At 41.8% G+C, this 17,636-nt stretch overlaps 1 protein-coding gene and 1 long non-coding RNA gene across 2 annotated transcripts in view; one reads left to right on the top strand and one right to left on the bottom strand.

Annotated features, from left to right (window-relative positions):
* The window catches only part of kif20ba (kinesin family member 20Ba), an 81,776-nt gene extending 79,365 nt beyond the window's left edge, over positions 1–2,411 (bottom strand). The window contains exons 1-2 of the mRNA XM_071538660.1: positions 2,316–2,411; positions 1,430–1,538 (exon numbers count right to left, since the gene is read on the bottom strand). Of these exons, the coding sequence (XP_071394761.1) occupies positions 1,430–1,537 (108 nt within the window). The 5' untranslated portion in view covers position 1,538; positions 2,316–2,411. The remainder of the gene's footprint in view (positions 1–1,429; positions 1,539–2,315) is intronic.
* Positions 2,412–4,951: 2,540 nt separating this feature from the next.
* On the top strand, positions 4,952–6,892 carry LOC139660494 (uncharacterized). Its single transcript, XR_011696556.1, has 3 exons — positions 4,952–5,163; positions 5,544–5,632; positions 6,764–6,892. It is a non-coding gene; the product is annotated as an uncharacterized lncRNA (long non-coding RNA).
* The last annotated feature ends 10,744 nt before the right edge of the window (positions 6,893–17,636 follow it).

Genomic DNA, 17,636 nt, shown 5'->3' with positions numbered 1-17,636 from the left:
CAGAAAATATGCCCAATTCACAGTGAAATCACCTCAGGACCATGAACTGTCTCCCAATTCACTGAGACTGGAGCTGCCAGGTTTGTCTCATGACGACATGACATCAGTAGGGATGGAACGATAAGCTTACCGCTTACCTCACGATACAATTCGATACACTATAAGGGGTTCATGATTCAATACACCATGATACGATGTAATAAAGTTATGTGCAAAATTATGTTTAATTCTGAGCCACAAATCTTTCTAGCGATGGCATTAGCTCACTAGAATGTAAACAACAATTTAAAAATGTCATTACAAAGTGCAAATAATATAATTTGGATGGAGAGCTTGTGAAACTGTGATGGTCAAGCATCTCATTTGTGATTACCATGGAGCTAATATCCCCATGCATTTTTCTGCCTCACAATGCATACTGTAACTTTTTTGCATTGCGATATTGAATTTTGATATATTGTCCCATCACTACACATCAGGGTGGAAAATGACACCAGCTGTCAGTCAAACGCTGGTAGATATTGGCCATGGCTGGCGTGTCGGTAGGGCGGTGCAGCGGATCAATGGTTAGCACCGTCACCTCACAGCAAGAAGGGGGTTTGATTCCCGAACTAAAACCAATCGTAGAGATTGCATGGGTTTCCAAAGATACAGGTGAATAGTAAACTCTAAATTGAGTCTCAATAGCAACCTGTTTAGGGTGTTTCTATGCCTTACGCCCAATGCATGCTGGGATAGGTTCCAGGCCAGTTGACATGAAAAGTTAAACAGTTCTTCCATGGCCCACAACCAACCTTCTTACCAAGTTTTGTGTAAATCCGTGCCCAACTTTTTGAGATATCCTGCTAACAGACAGACGGACGGACATCCTGGCGGAGGTAATTAGGCTACTCTGCTGACCCCTTTGTCTGGTAATCAAACAACATTTGGAGGGCCTATTGCAACCAAGACTACAACACCCACAATCCCTCAGTGTTAAACGCTCAATCATAATTGTGTGATTCAAAAAATTCCCTGGAACATTGAACTACACATGCAAATGTATCATTCCTGTAACCTGACCGGTGCACCATGGTGGTCATCTTTAGATGGACCAACTAAAAATTGCAAATACAGTCCTATCATTTCATTAACCTAATCTAAAAATCAAGCAAAAATAAAAAATAAATAAATATATAAATAAATAACATGACATGCATCTATGGCTAATCCACATAGCTGTTTGGCAAATTGTGTCTCTGCTGGTTTTATAGTTGTGGTGCTTTCCTTTGGATATGTTGTAATTCTACACATTTTTGAGGCAGTGTTGCCTCCAAAACTATTTGGAGGCAACACTGCAAATATTTGATCACCAACGTCACCGTGTCTCTCGATAATGTTAGGTGGTGTTGTTCATAAGTGAGGCAACTAACTCTAGACAGCTAAACACCTGTGAGTCTGGTAAGGCGCTGAACTCTGAGGAGAGGTCTCTCTTCAGATCGTCGCTCTCTGCAGGTTCTGGTCTTTCGGGTTTACTGTTAAAGCACGACTCCATCATCCTGTGACAAATCAAAACGGACAAGAGAGTGAACACTGAATAGCAAAAAAGGGAAGGCAAAGGTCCAGTGAACTAGTTATGATATGTTCATTAACTAACCTCCTTAGCTACGTCAAAAGCTAATGTTAAGTGAGTTCAACAAGCTAGCAGATACGTTCAGTCTTCTATGGGGAGAGAATCACGCCAAACGCCTTTGAAAATCTGGCAATTTAGTATTGCATTGGCTGTCGGCAAACGTACACACCTCGCAGATAATGAATTAAGACCCTTTACGAATGATTGGAGTCTTCTGGTAAATTCGGCTGACAAATTGTCTACCAAGTATCATCACTTAAATAAAAAAAAAAATCAACTTTTAGATTTGGTTCACACCGCTCGCTACACCCCTCCATGGCATATTTTGGTGGAGTGACAGGCGAGCCAATTCTAAACGTTACGATTTTAAGTGTTGCTCAGTGTATTGGATGTATGCCGAAATGACGACTCGATCTTGATGGTTCATAAAAAGGTCATACCTTATGAGGTCGTTTGCCAATAGACACTGTCACATTAATTTGCCAGATTTTCCAGCAGTTTGGCGCGACGTTCTCTCTACAGGGAAGAGAACGGGACATTTTGCTAGCATGGAAATTCAGCTGACTACGTTAGCAACCGCACCTGTCAACTGATACTGCTCACAGGGTTAAATAAAACAAATGTCCGTTCACTTAGCTGACAAAATGACAATTCCACGACGATATTCCCATTAGGACGTTGTTTAATACGAAAACAGACTTACGTGGCAGGTATTTCGATAACATTAAGGTCTGAAACAGAATAAAATTCCTTTGTGTAGCTAGTATGTCTAAACACAACACAGCCGCGGTCTTATTTTGAATCGGACCAATCGGATTCAAACCGGAAGTGCGCATGGCGTCTTGTCGTGCTGCCTTCAGGTGTTCCGTGTAAGCTCCCACTTCCGAGCTTCCCATTCGCAAATATAACCTGAAGCTTTATTCGGGTGTTTTTTTGTCGGAAATAACACAAGGACCTCTATAGCAAAAGTACATTTGTAGCTTTTATTTTAGCTTAGAAATGAAGGGGTACAGAGACACTCTGTGGCATAAGTAGTAAATTAATAAAATATAAATTATTAACATAGAATGGCTAATAATAGCATAGTTTATGTTGTCATCAGTTCATCAGTTATTGCATTGACTTACAAACATCACATCTCGGTAAAGAGCTGACGTTAAAATTCACACCATCCACCTTGTCCTATACTAGTATATTCGGCACTTTGTTGAAAATTAATATTTTCGACACCTTTGAATGCAGCATTTTCTTCTTCTTCTTCATATTTGTAAATTGCGGCTGGCATCCGACATTAAATTGCAGTAGCGCCACGGGTGTCTCCATAATCTGGTGTTACTGGTGTGTTCTCTCTCTGTCTCTCTGTCTCTCTCTCTCTTTATTCAATTCAATGCATATGATCTTTATTGGCATTAAATACCGGAGTACATGTTGCCAAAGCACACATATACAATGCAGAAAACAAATTAATGATAAATGTCTATGTTTCATTGTTTATAAAAATAGGAAAACATCCATGAGAATAATAATAAAATGTAAACATAAACACATATAAAATATCTTTGTCTCGGTTTGTCTAAGCTTGAAAGCATTGATCCCCAGGGGGAAATTAGATTGTTGCAACGGCAAAAGTAATATGATTCAGCAGTAATATGATTCAGCAGTAATAAAGTTACTGTTGCATATTAATTGCTCTTCTTTTTCTTTGGATTCCTGACAGTGTTTGCTTCAATGTAGGCTGTTGCATTCATATTCCATTACCGCAGCCCTGGAGAACATGAGGCCGACTTTATGAATAGAAAATCTTTTTACAGCCTCGTGTGTCCACAAAATATTTTACTGATGGAGAGTTTGCCCACTGTGTCCTAATGACAGGCAGTTCCTCCAGTAATCCTCTCTAGGCTTGGTAGCAGACACAATGTTACTTTTCGCGGTTATGTTTTGTAATGCTGACAGTTATTCATTATAAGAGTTTGTGCTTCTTGAGAGAATAACCCAATGTTAGTATCCATTTCTTATTTTTGCCTATTTCTATTACTTCTTTTTATAGTTTTGCACATATATTCTATATCCTTTTCCCTGCTGAATCATATTACTTTTGCCGTTGCAACAATCTAATTTCCCCAAAAAACGTAAATTTAACACTTTATATTCCACCAACATGTAATTTGCTGTTAACATGTCGTGTTCATTTCACAATGTAAAAACGAATTTGGGCTTTTAGTTACCTCAATTCTTTTTCCTTAGTCAGTTCAACTAAAAATGACTAAAACATTGGGCCTACTTGAAATTTTAAGTTTTAATGTGGTCAACTCATCAGTCAAATCAGAACTGTCCAGGTAACTTAAATTGCTGAGTTGACTCAATTAAGTGTGAGTAGTAGCCCCTGCAAAACTGCCTTGGACAACCCACACACGCCCACACGGACATACCCTCCTGCTCCACATGCATCATCCAGAAAAAAGGATCGTTGCAGTTTGAGAGGACAGCAAGACAGAGCAAATCATTTCAGGTAAATATTTTTGTAAGTTACAACATGCAATGCCATCCTACCTAATGTTAAAATTGTTGCCAAATCCTCATATTATTTATAGCTAGCTAGCTAACTACAGAATTCTTTCCTCATTGATTTGTGTTCAGAACATTTTCCTCCTTGCCCCTCATTGATTAAGTTACCGATTTTTTACTGACCGGTAACCAGCTGGGGAACGTTAACCAGTCCGGGGCAACGAGGAAAACATCTGCTGCGATTTTATTAATTTTCTAGAAACAACTGACTGCACTACAGTGAAGAATATGAATTCTTCCCCCAGGGTCGCAATATTTTATGGGATATCAGAGTTGCTAAAGGAACCATGGCATGCTTCCCTCAAAATTGGCTAAAATTAGGTCCCTTGAAAGGAAGCTTTCTATGGATCCTATACATTTGAGACAACCTAAAACGTGAAAAGTTTCACTTCCTACCAAGAAATGCTACCAAAAATATGTTTTCTTCCATTTGGGACAGAGCCACTGTTTATCTAGCAAGCTTATCAACAGATAGCTTAACATGGATATAATATAAAACAATGTGTTTACTGCTGCATTACAAAGCTTCACCCTTTGTCAGTGCATTGATGTTTAAATTAATCTATGATGATATTAAGATAAAATTCTCTCACTTATTGTCTATCCCTGCATGATATTAGTCAGTGATGGTTTATTTGTTAAAAGGCTGAATTTAGTTTATTAACAGTAATTCTGTATTTGCTGTGGATGACATTGTGGATTTGACTGAAATTACACAAGATATGGAGATATCAATCTGACATTGACTTGTTTTCTTTACAGCTGGAGGTCATATTGAGTGGTCTGGAGCAGCCTGTCCTGTCCCCTGTTGGATGAAGTTTCTTGTTCTCTTTGCAGATTGCTGCAGAGTTCTGGTTTCTGTTGATCTCCACCAGTCTTTCTTAGATGGACTTGACAAGTATTTTCCAACACTGCTGGAGTTGTACAGAGTGTGAGCCAGCAGCAGGACCAAGCTTCACAGTCTGCTTCAGTCCCTTGATGTTCAAGTAAGGATAGTCTGATCTTAATCAAATTCTTTCTCACCACTGAACAGAGATTGAAGTTGTGACATCACTTGTAAGCGTGGGGCGATGTTACCTTGTGATTATCAGAAACTAACAAATGTCTGCTGGCTCAGTTGCGTGTGTGTTCTCAATCGGTGCTCAAATCACGTTCTGGTTGCGGATGCTTAGGTCCACCAGCTGTGTTTACAGTGCGGCTAGAGCAGTGACAGACAGACTTTAGTTTGTTTGAGGTGTTTTTCTCCTGTGTATTTTGTTATTTACCTTCTTGTTACTTATCCTGTCAAAAATAACCTACACAAGCATGCTTACATTCCATCTTCAGGTCTTGATTTGACTTCCTTTACTGTTCTTCTGTGTTATAGACTTCCAACCAGAAGAGCAGAGCTGCAGTGTTGCTTGGACTGCCTCACTACCTGAGAAAGGATCCCTCCAACTTCACAAAGTCTGAGAGGTGCGTTACACATAACACTTTTGAAGGGCACACTAAGAAATGCATATGGAATTTATTTTTTCTTAAAGGTAAAATGTTAATATTTCTGGTTTACTGAAGCATAATATGACTAGAAAATAAAATCAGCAGGTTCCTGAATGGTAGTGAGTAAAACACAGTGAACAGCCACGGCACACGCACTGTGGAGATTAACTACACACGGTCATTTTGGTACTCTATTGGTTGATATTTTCACCCTGCTCCACAATCTGCCCCACCCCAATCTGTGATGTCAGTATACTTCTGTCTAGAAAAAAAAAGGTACTCTGACATCACAGACTGGTGTGGGGCAATATATCAACCACTAGAGCACCAAAATGACCATGTGTGTAGTCACTCTTTAAAACTGAGTTTCAAGGACCACAAAAACCCTCTCCAGTTTCTATTTTCTCTGTTGGCTAATCAGGCGATTAGGATAACTTATCATTGACTATACAGAATTAATATTTTTAACTCAGTAAATGTTGCTAACATTACATAGAACAGTAACTAAGTCAGCCATTGTTTATATAGTTACAGCACTAGCTTTTATACCCTAATCAGGCAGCTTTACAGCAAACATGTTTTTACATGACATCTACATGACATTTACCTATAACTTGATGGTACATGTGATCAACTGTCTAGAAATTGAAAATATTTTATTTACCTACAAATTCAGTCAGTCATTCATTCATTCACACTCCATGTTAAGATGAGGGATGTTTTAGACCATGGAGCGGCACCAGTCGACTTTTGTTTTTTTACAGTCTTGTGGTGGACTTTGTTTTTTGCACTGTCACCCAATGGATGTAACGGCCATTACACAATACAATGAGGGACAGTGATAAAAAAAAGACATATAGACTCTGTGTCTTACAACTATTTATTTTCTCATGAAAAAAGGACATGTGTTTTCTCTCCTCGTTGAAGGGTTTTAACTCTAGTCTCTGTGTTAATATAAAAATGTATCATATCGCTCTCCTTCGGAGTAGTCATTTGGTGTTAATTTGAGGATATATCATAATGCTGTCCTTGTTGTGCCAGAGTCTTTACATGATGAAGTTTGGAAAATGGTACACACACAATAATTTAATACATAATGATCTTTAGGCTACTGATTCGGAGGAGGAAGCTGTGAAGGGAGTGGACGTTGGCCTACTCTTCATCACTAAAGAGCCTGGAGGTGAACAAGACCTGCTCGCCAAGGACGTCGTTGACGTTGCTGTGATCCTGGAGGAGAGGATTCTCAATTTGAAAAAATCTTTTAAGATTTGGCATTTTTCTGCATGTTGTTAAGAATCTTATAATGCCTGAACTCTGATTTGGAAAAAAAAAAAAGAGTTGTTGAGGTCAAAATAAATACTATATATATTTTTTTTAAAGTGATTTCTTGTTTATGAATGCATTCCACTCAGTCCTGTTAGAAAATTAGTGATTTAGTTGACAACTAAGGTGCTTAGTTGAAATAACTTATGTTTCCTTGTTTGTGCAACAAAAGATAGAAATGCATGTTTGTTGGTTTGACTCATAATGTAATGTTAATGCTTTTAAAAAGTGATGAGGACAAAATGGACCATTTCAAACAGTGGTGGGGACATGTCCCCAGCATCCCCAGTGTAAATGACACCTATGTGTGTGTCTCCTCCACATTGCTGTTGTCTTGTGGTGTGGCAGCTGCACCGTGCGCACACAACTTGTTGCACATTTTTTAAATCTGTTTATGGGAAATGCGTGCCTCATATGAATTTTAGAGCAAATAAAACAAAACAAACAAATAAAGTAATCCCTTCAAGTAATCTATTTTTAAAGACAGTAACTGTATTCAGAATACCACCAATTTAAACTGTAACTGTAACGGAATACAGTTACTCATATTTTGTATTTTAAATACGTAACGCCGTTACATGTATTCCGTTACTCCCCAACCTGCTGATATCTGATCACTAATATGATGGATTAGGTCGGACAGGACTTGTGACAGTGTGTCCAGCAGCAACATGGCGGTCTCTGCTCTGCATCACCTTAACTCATGTTAGAGTGTTGAGCAGTTAGAAATGTCCGACTAAAAACTGTTACTGTTTACGAATCCCGTTATTAACACAAGCGAGTTTTAATAAATAATAAAAAAAAAAACGCCTGACCCCTCCAATGTGATGAGCAGTTGCGGGTAGAGTACTGAAAATCTATACTCAAGTAAAAGTACAATTACTAAATTACAGTTAATAAATTACTCAAAGTACAAGTTACTTTCCATTTTAATATTTTTTAGGGTGTGCAGGCCAGTGCAAAACAATGAAAAAACAGCACTTGTTGATAAAACTTTCTTAGCCCTTGATAAAACAGAATATAAGTCTGTTTCACTCTAGTATTTACAGATATGATCAAAGTAACCAAACCTGTTACAGCCCCAAAATGCAGTAGATACCGAATACAGTACAATTAACTAAAACTCAGATTTTCTGTTCTGTAGTAGGCTAAAGAACATTTGACTTACAAACAGGGGTTAAAGTGGGCCGGGACGATCCGGCACCTTCACAATCCATTTTCTCACGCAGTGAAAAACAAATTCATAACCGATGACGTCACGACGCGAAAAGAGACACTGACAGCAGGACACTCTCAGGAATGTGTTTTTGACATGGAAATATAAAGAACATTTTACTTCCAAACATGGAGTTAAAGGACAGAGGAGACAGAGCAGCACCGAGCAGCAGAGAGTTATTCAGACCATCTGAATAGCGAGAAATAAACACAAATGTATTATATTGTAATTTATTCCCATGCATGCTGCTCAGAGTCTCAGTCAGCAGCTCTTCTGTCTCTCCCTCTCCTCTCAGGCAGGATGAGAGTGAGTTGCTATGGTTACGGGGGCGCTCTGTGTCTGTCGATCTGAAACTTTCTCGCGATTCACAATAAAAGGTTTTTAGGTTAGTATGCCTATGCAAAATCGTGAATGTAAGCACCTCAATGCTGAAATCTAATATAACAGAATTTTACATTTTTGGTTAACATTATACAGGGTGGCTGTTTCTTGACTTAATCCAAGAGGTTAGGTGGTGTAGAAATGCAGGAAATTAGTTTTAAATGACTATTTTTTTTCTTTAATGTTTGTCTAATGTGTTTTACTCTACTTGATGCTGCGGTTAACTGATGCTGTGGAAATTAAAGAGAGGGGAAAGGAAAACTGAAGACTTTGTTCTCTGGTGGATGCCATTTTTCTTTAGACAGTATCAGTCGCAGGACAAAACACATTTGTGTTTACATACTTGCATAACTTTTCCTCTGAAGACAGTAATAAGGTCATAAGTAAGTGTGAACTACATTCAGAGTGACCCAGACAAATGGGCTCAGCAAGACGATTTTGAAGTATTCCAAAAGTAATCCAAAGTATTTAGAATACGTTACTTAATTTTAGTAATCTAATGGAATACGTTAGAAATTACATTTTAGGGCATGTATTCAGTAATCTGTAGTGGAATACATTTTAAAAGTAACCCTCCCAACACTGATTATATTATATTTGGGAGTAAAGATCAATGCTGTATTACTGTATTATCACTTTTTCAAGATGATGTCTCATTGATCCATCATAGTGCACTAGGTTGTAAATTAAACATATAAAAAAAACAATATATAAAATAATAAATAATCAGCAAAGTAATATGTATATTGAATTGAAGTGAATTGATTTTATTTTGAAGAGGAAAACAGATGGAGGTAGGTATGATTCTACGATGTTAATCTCCACTGTAGGTCTTATCATCCTCTTCTTGTTTGATGCCTGTTTAATCCCTCTGGCTGTGGGCTTGAACAGTGACCTCAGCATAGTGGTCTACTGTTCAGGGTCAGGCATGAAGGACAGAAAAGTCCAGAAAAATCCTGACACCCTTATTCTTCTTTCCGTGGCTTAGGCAGAAGCATCGTCCTCTTCATGTTTGATGGACGTCTTTGTTTAATTCCTCCGGCCGGGGGCTTGAATAGTGACGTTCCAAGCGAAGTCTTCAGCGAAGTAAACTTCAGCGTGGTCGTCCTCCTGTTTGATATCGGTTGTGCAGGTCAGAGTTTTCCAGACGCCTCTGAAAAATCTCCTGACACCTTTCATCTTCTTTGAGAAGCTGTGGGTTCCATCATTGGAGTCTGAATTATCATCATCCTCCTGTTCAATGCAAGTCTTCGCCCTCTTGCTGTGGGTTTTCCAGAGTCCTCCAGAAACTCCTCTGTTGCCCTTCCTCTTTTTTGCCCACTTGCTGCGGGTTTGATCACAGAAGGCAGAAGCAGCGTCCTCGTCCTGTTTGGTGGACATCTTTGGTTTGGCCCTCTGGCCGGGGGCTTGAACTGTGACGTTCCAAGCGAAGTCTGCGGCAAAGTAAACCTCATCATGGTCGTCTTCCTGTTCAATGTCAGTGGTGCAGGTCAGAATTTTCCAGAGGCCTCTGAAAAATCTCCTGACACCTTTCTTCTTCTTTGAGAAGCTGTGGGTTTCATCAGTGCAGTCTGAATCATCGTCCTCCTGTTCGATGCAAGTCTTGGTCCTCTTGCAGTGGGTTTTCCAGAGTCCTCCAGAAAATCCTCTGCTGCCATTCTCTTTTTTCGCCCTCTTGGAGTGGGTTTTCCAGAGTCCTCTGGAAGATCTTCTGCTACCCATCTCTTTTTCAGCCCTTGGCTTTATCACTTGGCTGTCGTCCGACTGAACTGCCTTGGTTTTGCCAAGGCAGTTTGTGGCCAAGTTGGTGGCATCTGCCACCTCATCATCTGGGGCAAAGTTGTCTGAGGTCATGACTGACTTTGTCTCCATCAAAGCCATGGCGGCCTCAGCTCTTTCAATGGTAATCCTGAGTGTGTTTGCCAACTCAGTGAGGGATGGCTCTTCATCTGCAACCACAACAATGTCAGCTGAACATTCAGTGGTTGAGTCAGCTGGAGCCGGCACACTACAGGATTTCCCACTGAACTCCATAACAGCAGCCTCCAGTGCCACAGCCGTGGCACTCATGTCCCTTTGGACAGAGGCTGTGTGGGAGGGCTGGGTGGTACCAGAGGCCTGGGAGGTCCCGGAGGCCTGAGAGGTCCCAGAGGCCAGGGAGGTCCCAGAGCCCTGGGAGGTACCGGAGGCCTGAGAGGTCCCAGAGGCCTGAGAGGTCCCAGAGGCCTGGGGGGTCCCAGAGCCCTGGGAGGTACCGGAGGCCTGGGAGGTCCCAGAGACCTGAGAGGATTTCCCACTGAGCCCCATAACAGCAGCCTCCAGTGCCACAGCCGTGGCACTCATGTCCCTTTGGACAGAGGCTGTGTGGGAGGGCTGGGTGGTACCAGAGGCCTGGGAGGTCCCGGAGGGCTGGGTGGTACCGGAGGCCTGGGGGGTGCCGGAGGCCTGAGAGGTCCCGGAGGCCTGGGAGGTCCCAGAGCCCTGGGAGGTACCGGAGGCCTGAGAGGTCCCAGAGGCCTGGGAGGTACCGGAGGCCTGGGAGGTCCCAGAGGCCTGAGAGGATTTCCCACTGAGCTCCATAACAGCAGCCTCCAGTGCCACAGCCGTGGCACTCATGTCTCTTTGGACAGAGGCTGTGTGGGAGGGCTGGGTGGTACCGGAGGCCTGGGGGGTGCCAGAGGCCTGAGAAGTCCCGGAGGCCTGAGAGGATTTCCCACTGAGCTCCATAACAGCAGCCTCCAGTGCCACAGCCGTGGCACTCATGTCTCTTTGGACAGAGGCTGTGTGGGAGGGCTGGGTGGTACCGGAGGCCTGGGAGGTCCCGGAGGCCTGAGAGGTCCCGGAGGCCAGGGAGGTCCCAGAGCCCTGGGAGGTACCGGAGGCCTGAGAGGTCCCAGAGGCCTGAGAGGTCCCAGAGGCCTGGGGGGTCCCAGAGCCCTGGGAGGTACCGGAGGCCTGGGAGGTCCCAGAGACCTGAGAGGATTTCCCACTGAGCTCCATAACAGCAGCCTCCAGTGCCACAGCCGTGGCACTCATGTCCCTTTGGACAGAGGCTGTGTGGGAGGGCTGGGTGGTACCAGAGGCCTGGGTGGTACCAGAGGCCTGGGAGGTCCCGGAGGGCTGGGTGGTACCGGAGGCCTGGGGGGTGCCGGAGGCCTGAGAGGTCCCGGAGGCCTGGGAGGTCCCGGAGGCCTGAGAGGTCCCAGAGACCTGGGGGGTACCGGAGGCCTGGGAGGTACCGGAGGCCTGGGAGGTTCCAGAGGCCTGAGAGGATTTCCCACTGAGCTCCATAACAGCAGCCTCCAGTGCCACAGCCGTGGCACTCATGTCTCTTTGGACAGAGGCTGTGTGGGAGGGCTGGGTGGTACCAGAGGCCTGGGGGGTGCCAGAGGCCTGAGAAGTCCCGGAGGCCTGAGAGGTCCCGGAGGCCTGAGAGGTCCGGGAGGCCTGGAGGGTACCTGTGGCCTGAGAGGTCCCGGAGGCCTGGGAGGTGCCGGAGGCCTTGGAGGTCCCTGAGGCCTGGGAGGTCCCAGAGGCCTGGGTGGTACCGGAGGTCTGGGGGGCACGGGAGGCCCGGGAGGTACGGGATTGCTGGGGGGCACGGGAAGGCACAGCAACAAACAAGCGACTCCAAAGTGCCGACCTGGAGTTGGATGGTTTTGCGTATTCCAGCATATCCATTATGGTCATATAATCAGTCGACAGCATCCAGAGTGCGTTCTCCACATTCAGATGCAGTGTGGCCTCTTTGGGATTGTCAGTGAAGCGCAGCTCTGGGTTGATTACCTTGACCTTGCTGATCAAACTGAGCAGCCGACTCCAGACTAGCCGGCGTTCTTCCCGGCAGCTGTATCGGCGTGTGTCGTCCTGAGAGAGGGCCCCTTTCAGGACCCTCCTGAGGGACTCTTTGCTCAGTATGAGCGTCTGGAAGAGAAGAAGAATAATGGCTAATTGTCATTTCATTTAATCTCCATGTCTCACAAATGTATCTATAGAATAGAAAACTTTAATGTCCTCATTGAGGCAATTTGTTTTGCAGCTTAAACTGCAGACAGCACTTCTTTCAACATTCAGCACACACTCATATCACACGGTAAAAGTGGAATCGCCTTTTTTACGATAAAAAAGCATACTGTGCAGTACTAATAATACTATTACAGTTTCAGAGTTTCAGTGCTTTGTTGTCAACATGCACATAGCATGATAAAATACATGCTATACAGCACATATAATACAATATGTACTTATCCAGATAAAGTGCATACTAAGTGCACACCTCATAATGCAGCAGCATATTTAACTACAAATGGTTTACAAGTAGTAAAGAAAAAAGTAAAAACAAGCAAACTTAAAGAAAACAAAGAAAAAAGAAGTAGAACTGGAGTAGCCTACATTTAATTGGCTAGCTGTTTTTATGGCTCCATCTTGTCTCCACTGCCTGTTTAACTGAGTGACGGCTGAAGGGATAAATGAGTTCCTGATTCTATTGTTTTAGACTGTGGACCTCTGAACCTGAACCAGATGGTAGAGCCCCAAACTCATGGTTAAGAGGGTGGGAAATATCTGCAGCAATCTGATCTGCTGTTTTATTCAGTCTGGTCAAGTATAGGTGAGCTAGATCTCTCTGCTGCTTGTCTTTACCACATTTTTGGGCAGTCCTACCCATTCTGTATTTGTGTGCCACCTTAGCATTACCATAGCTACACACCAGCAGATACTATTGCTATATTACTGTATGTGATAGTAAATTATTAGTCAAGTGTATAAGCAAATATACACCAATAGCCCACGTTAGCCTATGAGGATTTTGTGTATACCCAGCTAAAAATGACCAGTGTAAAGTAAATCTATCAGAAATTGAGTCAATCTGCACTCACGCAGACTTGGAATGAGGGCTACATTGTGTGTGTGTGTGTGTGTGTGTGTGTGTGTGTCTGTGTGTGAAATCAAGTTTTAAGCCCACAGTGCCGCAGCGACCTGACAATCACTCGGAAAACAACTCTATTATAACCGTTATATCCCGTTAATGATGCAATTTTGAAAATCGCCATACGGACACATATTAGAAGAAGTGAAATTAGCTACTGAGACCATAATCTCTTGTCAAAAAAATGTATTGACTTTATATTTTGAGTGAGAAGTTGAGCTGTGGTCCCATTGACATGAATGGAGTTGGGCGGGATTTGGAGTATTTTTGGAGCCGGCCTCTAGCGGACATTAGAGGAACTGCAGCTTTCAGCCACTTCCTTACTGGCTTCAAAATTCACCCGTGGTTTTGGCTGCTTGTTCAAGACCAGCTTGTCTATCACAGACTAAGCCAATGGGTTTCTACACTGTCATATAGGGGAGGAACACAAGGCAGAAGAAAGCACAGCCAATGTAGCTTGCTAACACCGAGTCTGTCCGGCTGCTTCAACTAATTATATAAAATATTAACGGCTATATTGAAACTTTTCAATCGGATTTTCTTGAGGCCTAAAGGGATATGGATTTTTCAAACCCATGTTTTGTGGAATACAATCAAGTGGAATCGTTTGTCAGACGTTTGTTTAAAAAAAAAGCAAGCTGCAATGGAATATAGGCCACTTTTCCAGAAAGAATACATCCATCTAAGATATATTTCACTAAATATTGATGTTATGAATAGTTATAAATTAATTAAATATCATTCATTAGTAACTTCCGTCACGCCGGCGTCGGGGGGTCAGACTACATTATATCTACTCAAGTTCTGTGCTAACAAAGCTATGACTGACATGCAGCATGGGACCTGTAGAACAGTTAAACCTGAGAATCAAGGTGGCTTAAAGATTGGATAACCAATACTGGGCCAACACAAACTTAAAATGGGTACCAAGCATGCACTGGTGCACTAAATCACCCTGAACAGTCTGGCTTACTTTGGACAGATAATTACACTCATTTCCATTTTCCATTCCATTTTCTCCAATTAAATTCAGTTATCAGAGAGCTAGAGAACAGGTGCACTTCCCCACATTTCTCCACATTTCTAATATTTTACATTGATAATATTTCCTAATATTAATTAGAGAAAGTTAAAGTCTTTACTTACCGTCATCAAGACGGTCAGATTCCTTGAGGTTCTGTAGAAGAAGTGTTGAAGGTTCGGTTTCCGCTGTGTTGAGGTTCTCTGTGAGTCTCAGGAGCCATGTGACCGACCGAAGCCTCAACGCTGGTATTTACTGGCAAATCCATGGAATGTTCAGCTTCATGTGTCATTGTGACCTCATAAGGCTCACCTGAGTCTGCCTGTACAGATGAGCCTGTGTATCCCTGTGCAGAGCAGCTCATTGTGATGTCATTCTGACAGTAAGCATCAAGTGGAACCAACAGTTAAAGTCCTCAATTTCATCTTCAGTAACATTGAATTATAAATTGAACTATCTCTATATTCATGATCCATGACTCAGATTCATGAATAACTACTGAAAGAGAAACAGATGCCAGATCAGGGTCTGCAGCAGATCCTACAGAGCATCACAGACTTTTCAGTTGTATCTTGCTTTTGCATGTTGGCTCAAAACTCAAATGCATGTTTTAAAGAGTAATTGATCTACAACTGGCTATTAATATTGACATTAAGTTGAAGTGTCATGGTAGCCCAAATTGCCTTATCAATGCCACAGCTGGCAGATGGTTGGAAAAGGCCACAGTTTTAAGAGCAATCAAGCTCTGAAAACAATGAAGACACGTCCCAAAAGTGAATAAGTCACCAAAACAGCAGATTCTGTCCCACTGACTTAAGAAAACACTAAGAGCAGCGGTCAATACTGCAGTGAGCCTTTGTGTTATATGGATCTTTGGTTGTTAGTATAAAATATGCATAGGCTACTGTAGATAATTTGCTTATTTTACTGTTGCTTGTAAAACAGCTCTTGTTTTACTATGTACTATACTACTACTGGAACTACTGTACTATACTAATACTGAAAGAAAGGATGATATACAATAGAAATACTGCAAATACTACAATTACAATTTTCCATTTGGCAGAGCGAGATAGATAGATAGGTACTTTATTCATCCCCGAAGGGAAATTATGGCGTTACAGCAACTAGCAGTGTTGGGAGGGTTACTTTTAAAACGTATTCTACTACAGATTACTGAATACATGCCCTAAAATGTAATTTGTAACGTATTCCATTAGATTACTCAAGTTAGGTAACGTATTCTAAATACTTTGGATTACTTTTGGAATACTTAATAATGTAGTTAACACTTACTTATGACCTTATTACTGTCTTCAGAGGAAAAGTTATGCAAGTATGTAAACACAAATGTGTTTTGTCACTTAGTTTTTTTTTGTTTGTTTTTTCACCTTTATTTATTCAGGGGAGTTTCACTGAGAGCAATGCTCTCTTTTTCAGGAACGCCCTGATCATAGTGCCTTGGTAGCCAAGACAAAACTCCCAGATGAAGTAATAATTTCATCTCTGTCTCTATCAATTCAATTTTGGCATGACTGTTAGGATACAACGTTGCCAAACCAGTTTGAACTCTACACAGTGTCAACACAACTCACCTCTCATTTCTGTCTCTATTTCTCTCTCTTTCTCTCTCTCTCTCTCTCTCTCTCTCACTTTGGCTCATTTTAAAAATTTTCATTCCTTTACGTTCATTTCTGTTAATTATGACTGTTTTCACATGCGTACGCCAAAATTAAACACATGCATATGCTACAAATAAGGGTTATTAAGAGTTTTGCCACACCTCCCAGTCTCTTTCACTTCCATTCAATTCCAAACAACATAGAAAACAACTGGAGAGTTGCGGTCAGTGCACTGCAAAAGTATTAAAGAACTAAAAAATAGAAGTTTCCTTGCTGCCTTCAATTCCAAACTGACAAAAAAGCAGAGAAAAGCAGAGAAGCAAAGATAATATTTGGGTCAATGTTCATTAGTTGTTCTAATGTGGTAAAACTCTAAGAAAAAAGCCAAGGCACTCTCCTATGTATAGTTAAAGTTGCAGATGCAAAAGTTAAAAAGCCTTTGTTATTCTTGGCTATTTCATGTTAAAATCTTAGAAAGCACAGCGTTATGTTTGAAAACATCTGAAACCAGACATTTATCACCACCGCCACATCTTTTAAGGTCAAACAAGTTTCTGATTTTCACAATTGCGCTCTGGAATGTATTCCTCCTTATCCTGAAGTCTTATAAGACGCATAGAGCCAGTCAGTCGCTCAGTCAGCCTGTGAGGAGGCCAGTCAACCAACAGTCGGTCCACCATGGCTCTCAACATCCCAGGAGTAAACTATCATTTGCAAAAATCTTTATTTTAATCACAGGTTGTTTTGATCTGTCAATAATTAGTTATACTCTTCATTCTTTATGCAAATTCTGCGTTTTAAATGCTCATTGAACGTCGTAGTAGCTAATTAAAATAGATGAGAAACAGATGAAAGCCAGAATGCCCTCGGAGGGTTGTACACCTTTAAGAAAGAAGGGGGCGTAACTTGAAGTGGGCGTAACTTGAAGTCTTGCAGGCTGCAGACAGATTCTGTTGGGAAAACTCAGTTCCTCTTAAAGGGCCAGTGACCTAATACCGATAAACTCAAGTACATGTACAATACTAGTAATACTAGCTAGAGCATATAGTATTCAAACAATGATGTTGCCAATAACATTAACGATTGCATTAATAAAGATGGGCCTATATCTTGCCAATGAAAAATAAATAATGATTGGGCAAATGAATAGTGTGGGCAACTGCAAATAGGCTCCCAATTGTCCTCTAAAGGGCAGAGACAATTACTGACAACTAAAATACAAGGAGCCAAAGAAACTAAACTCTCTTAACAAGGGCTTTCGTACATTTATTTTTTTTAGATTACACAGTCCATCAGGTGAGAAGGTGTTCGCTAAAGAGCTGGGTCTTTAGCCTTTTCTTTAAAATTAATAGGGACTCTGCAGATCGAATGGAGTTTGGTAACTCGTTCCACCACCAAGGAAACACAGAAGAGTCTGGCTAGAGACTTAGGGCCTTGTTGTGGTGGCAGCACCAGGCGCCACTCCTTGGCAAAGCGTAGTGGGCGAGAGG

This window comes from Centroberyx affinis, unplaced genomic scaffold (assembly GCF_046629955.1).
Source record: "Centroberyx affinis isolate AG114_WGS23_722 - 3 ecotype Tasmania unplaced genomic scaffold, CSIRO-AGI_Caff_v1 ptg003324l_1, whole genome shotgun sequence".
NCBI lineage: Eukaryota > Metazoa > Chordata > Actinopteri > Beryciformes > Berycidae > Centroberyx > Centroberyx affinis.
This window is presented reverse-complemented; position numbering and strand designations above follow the sequence as displayed.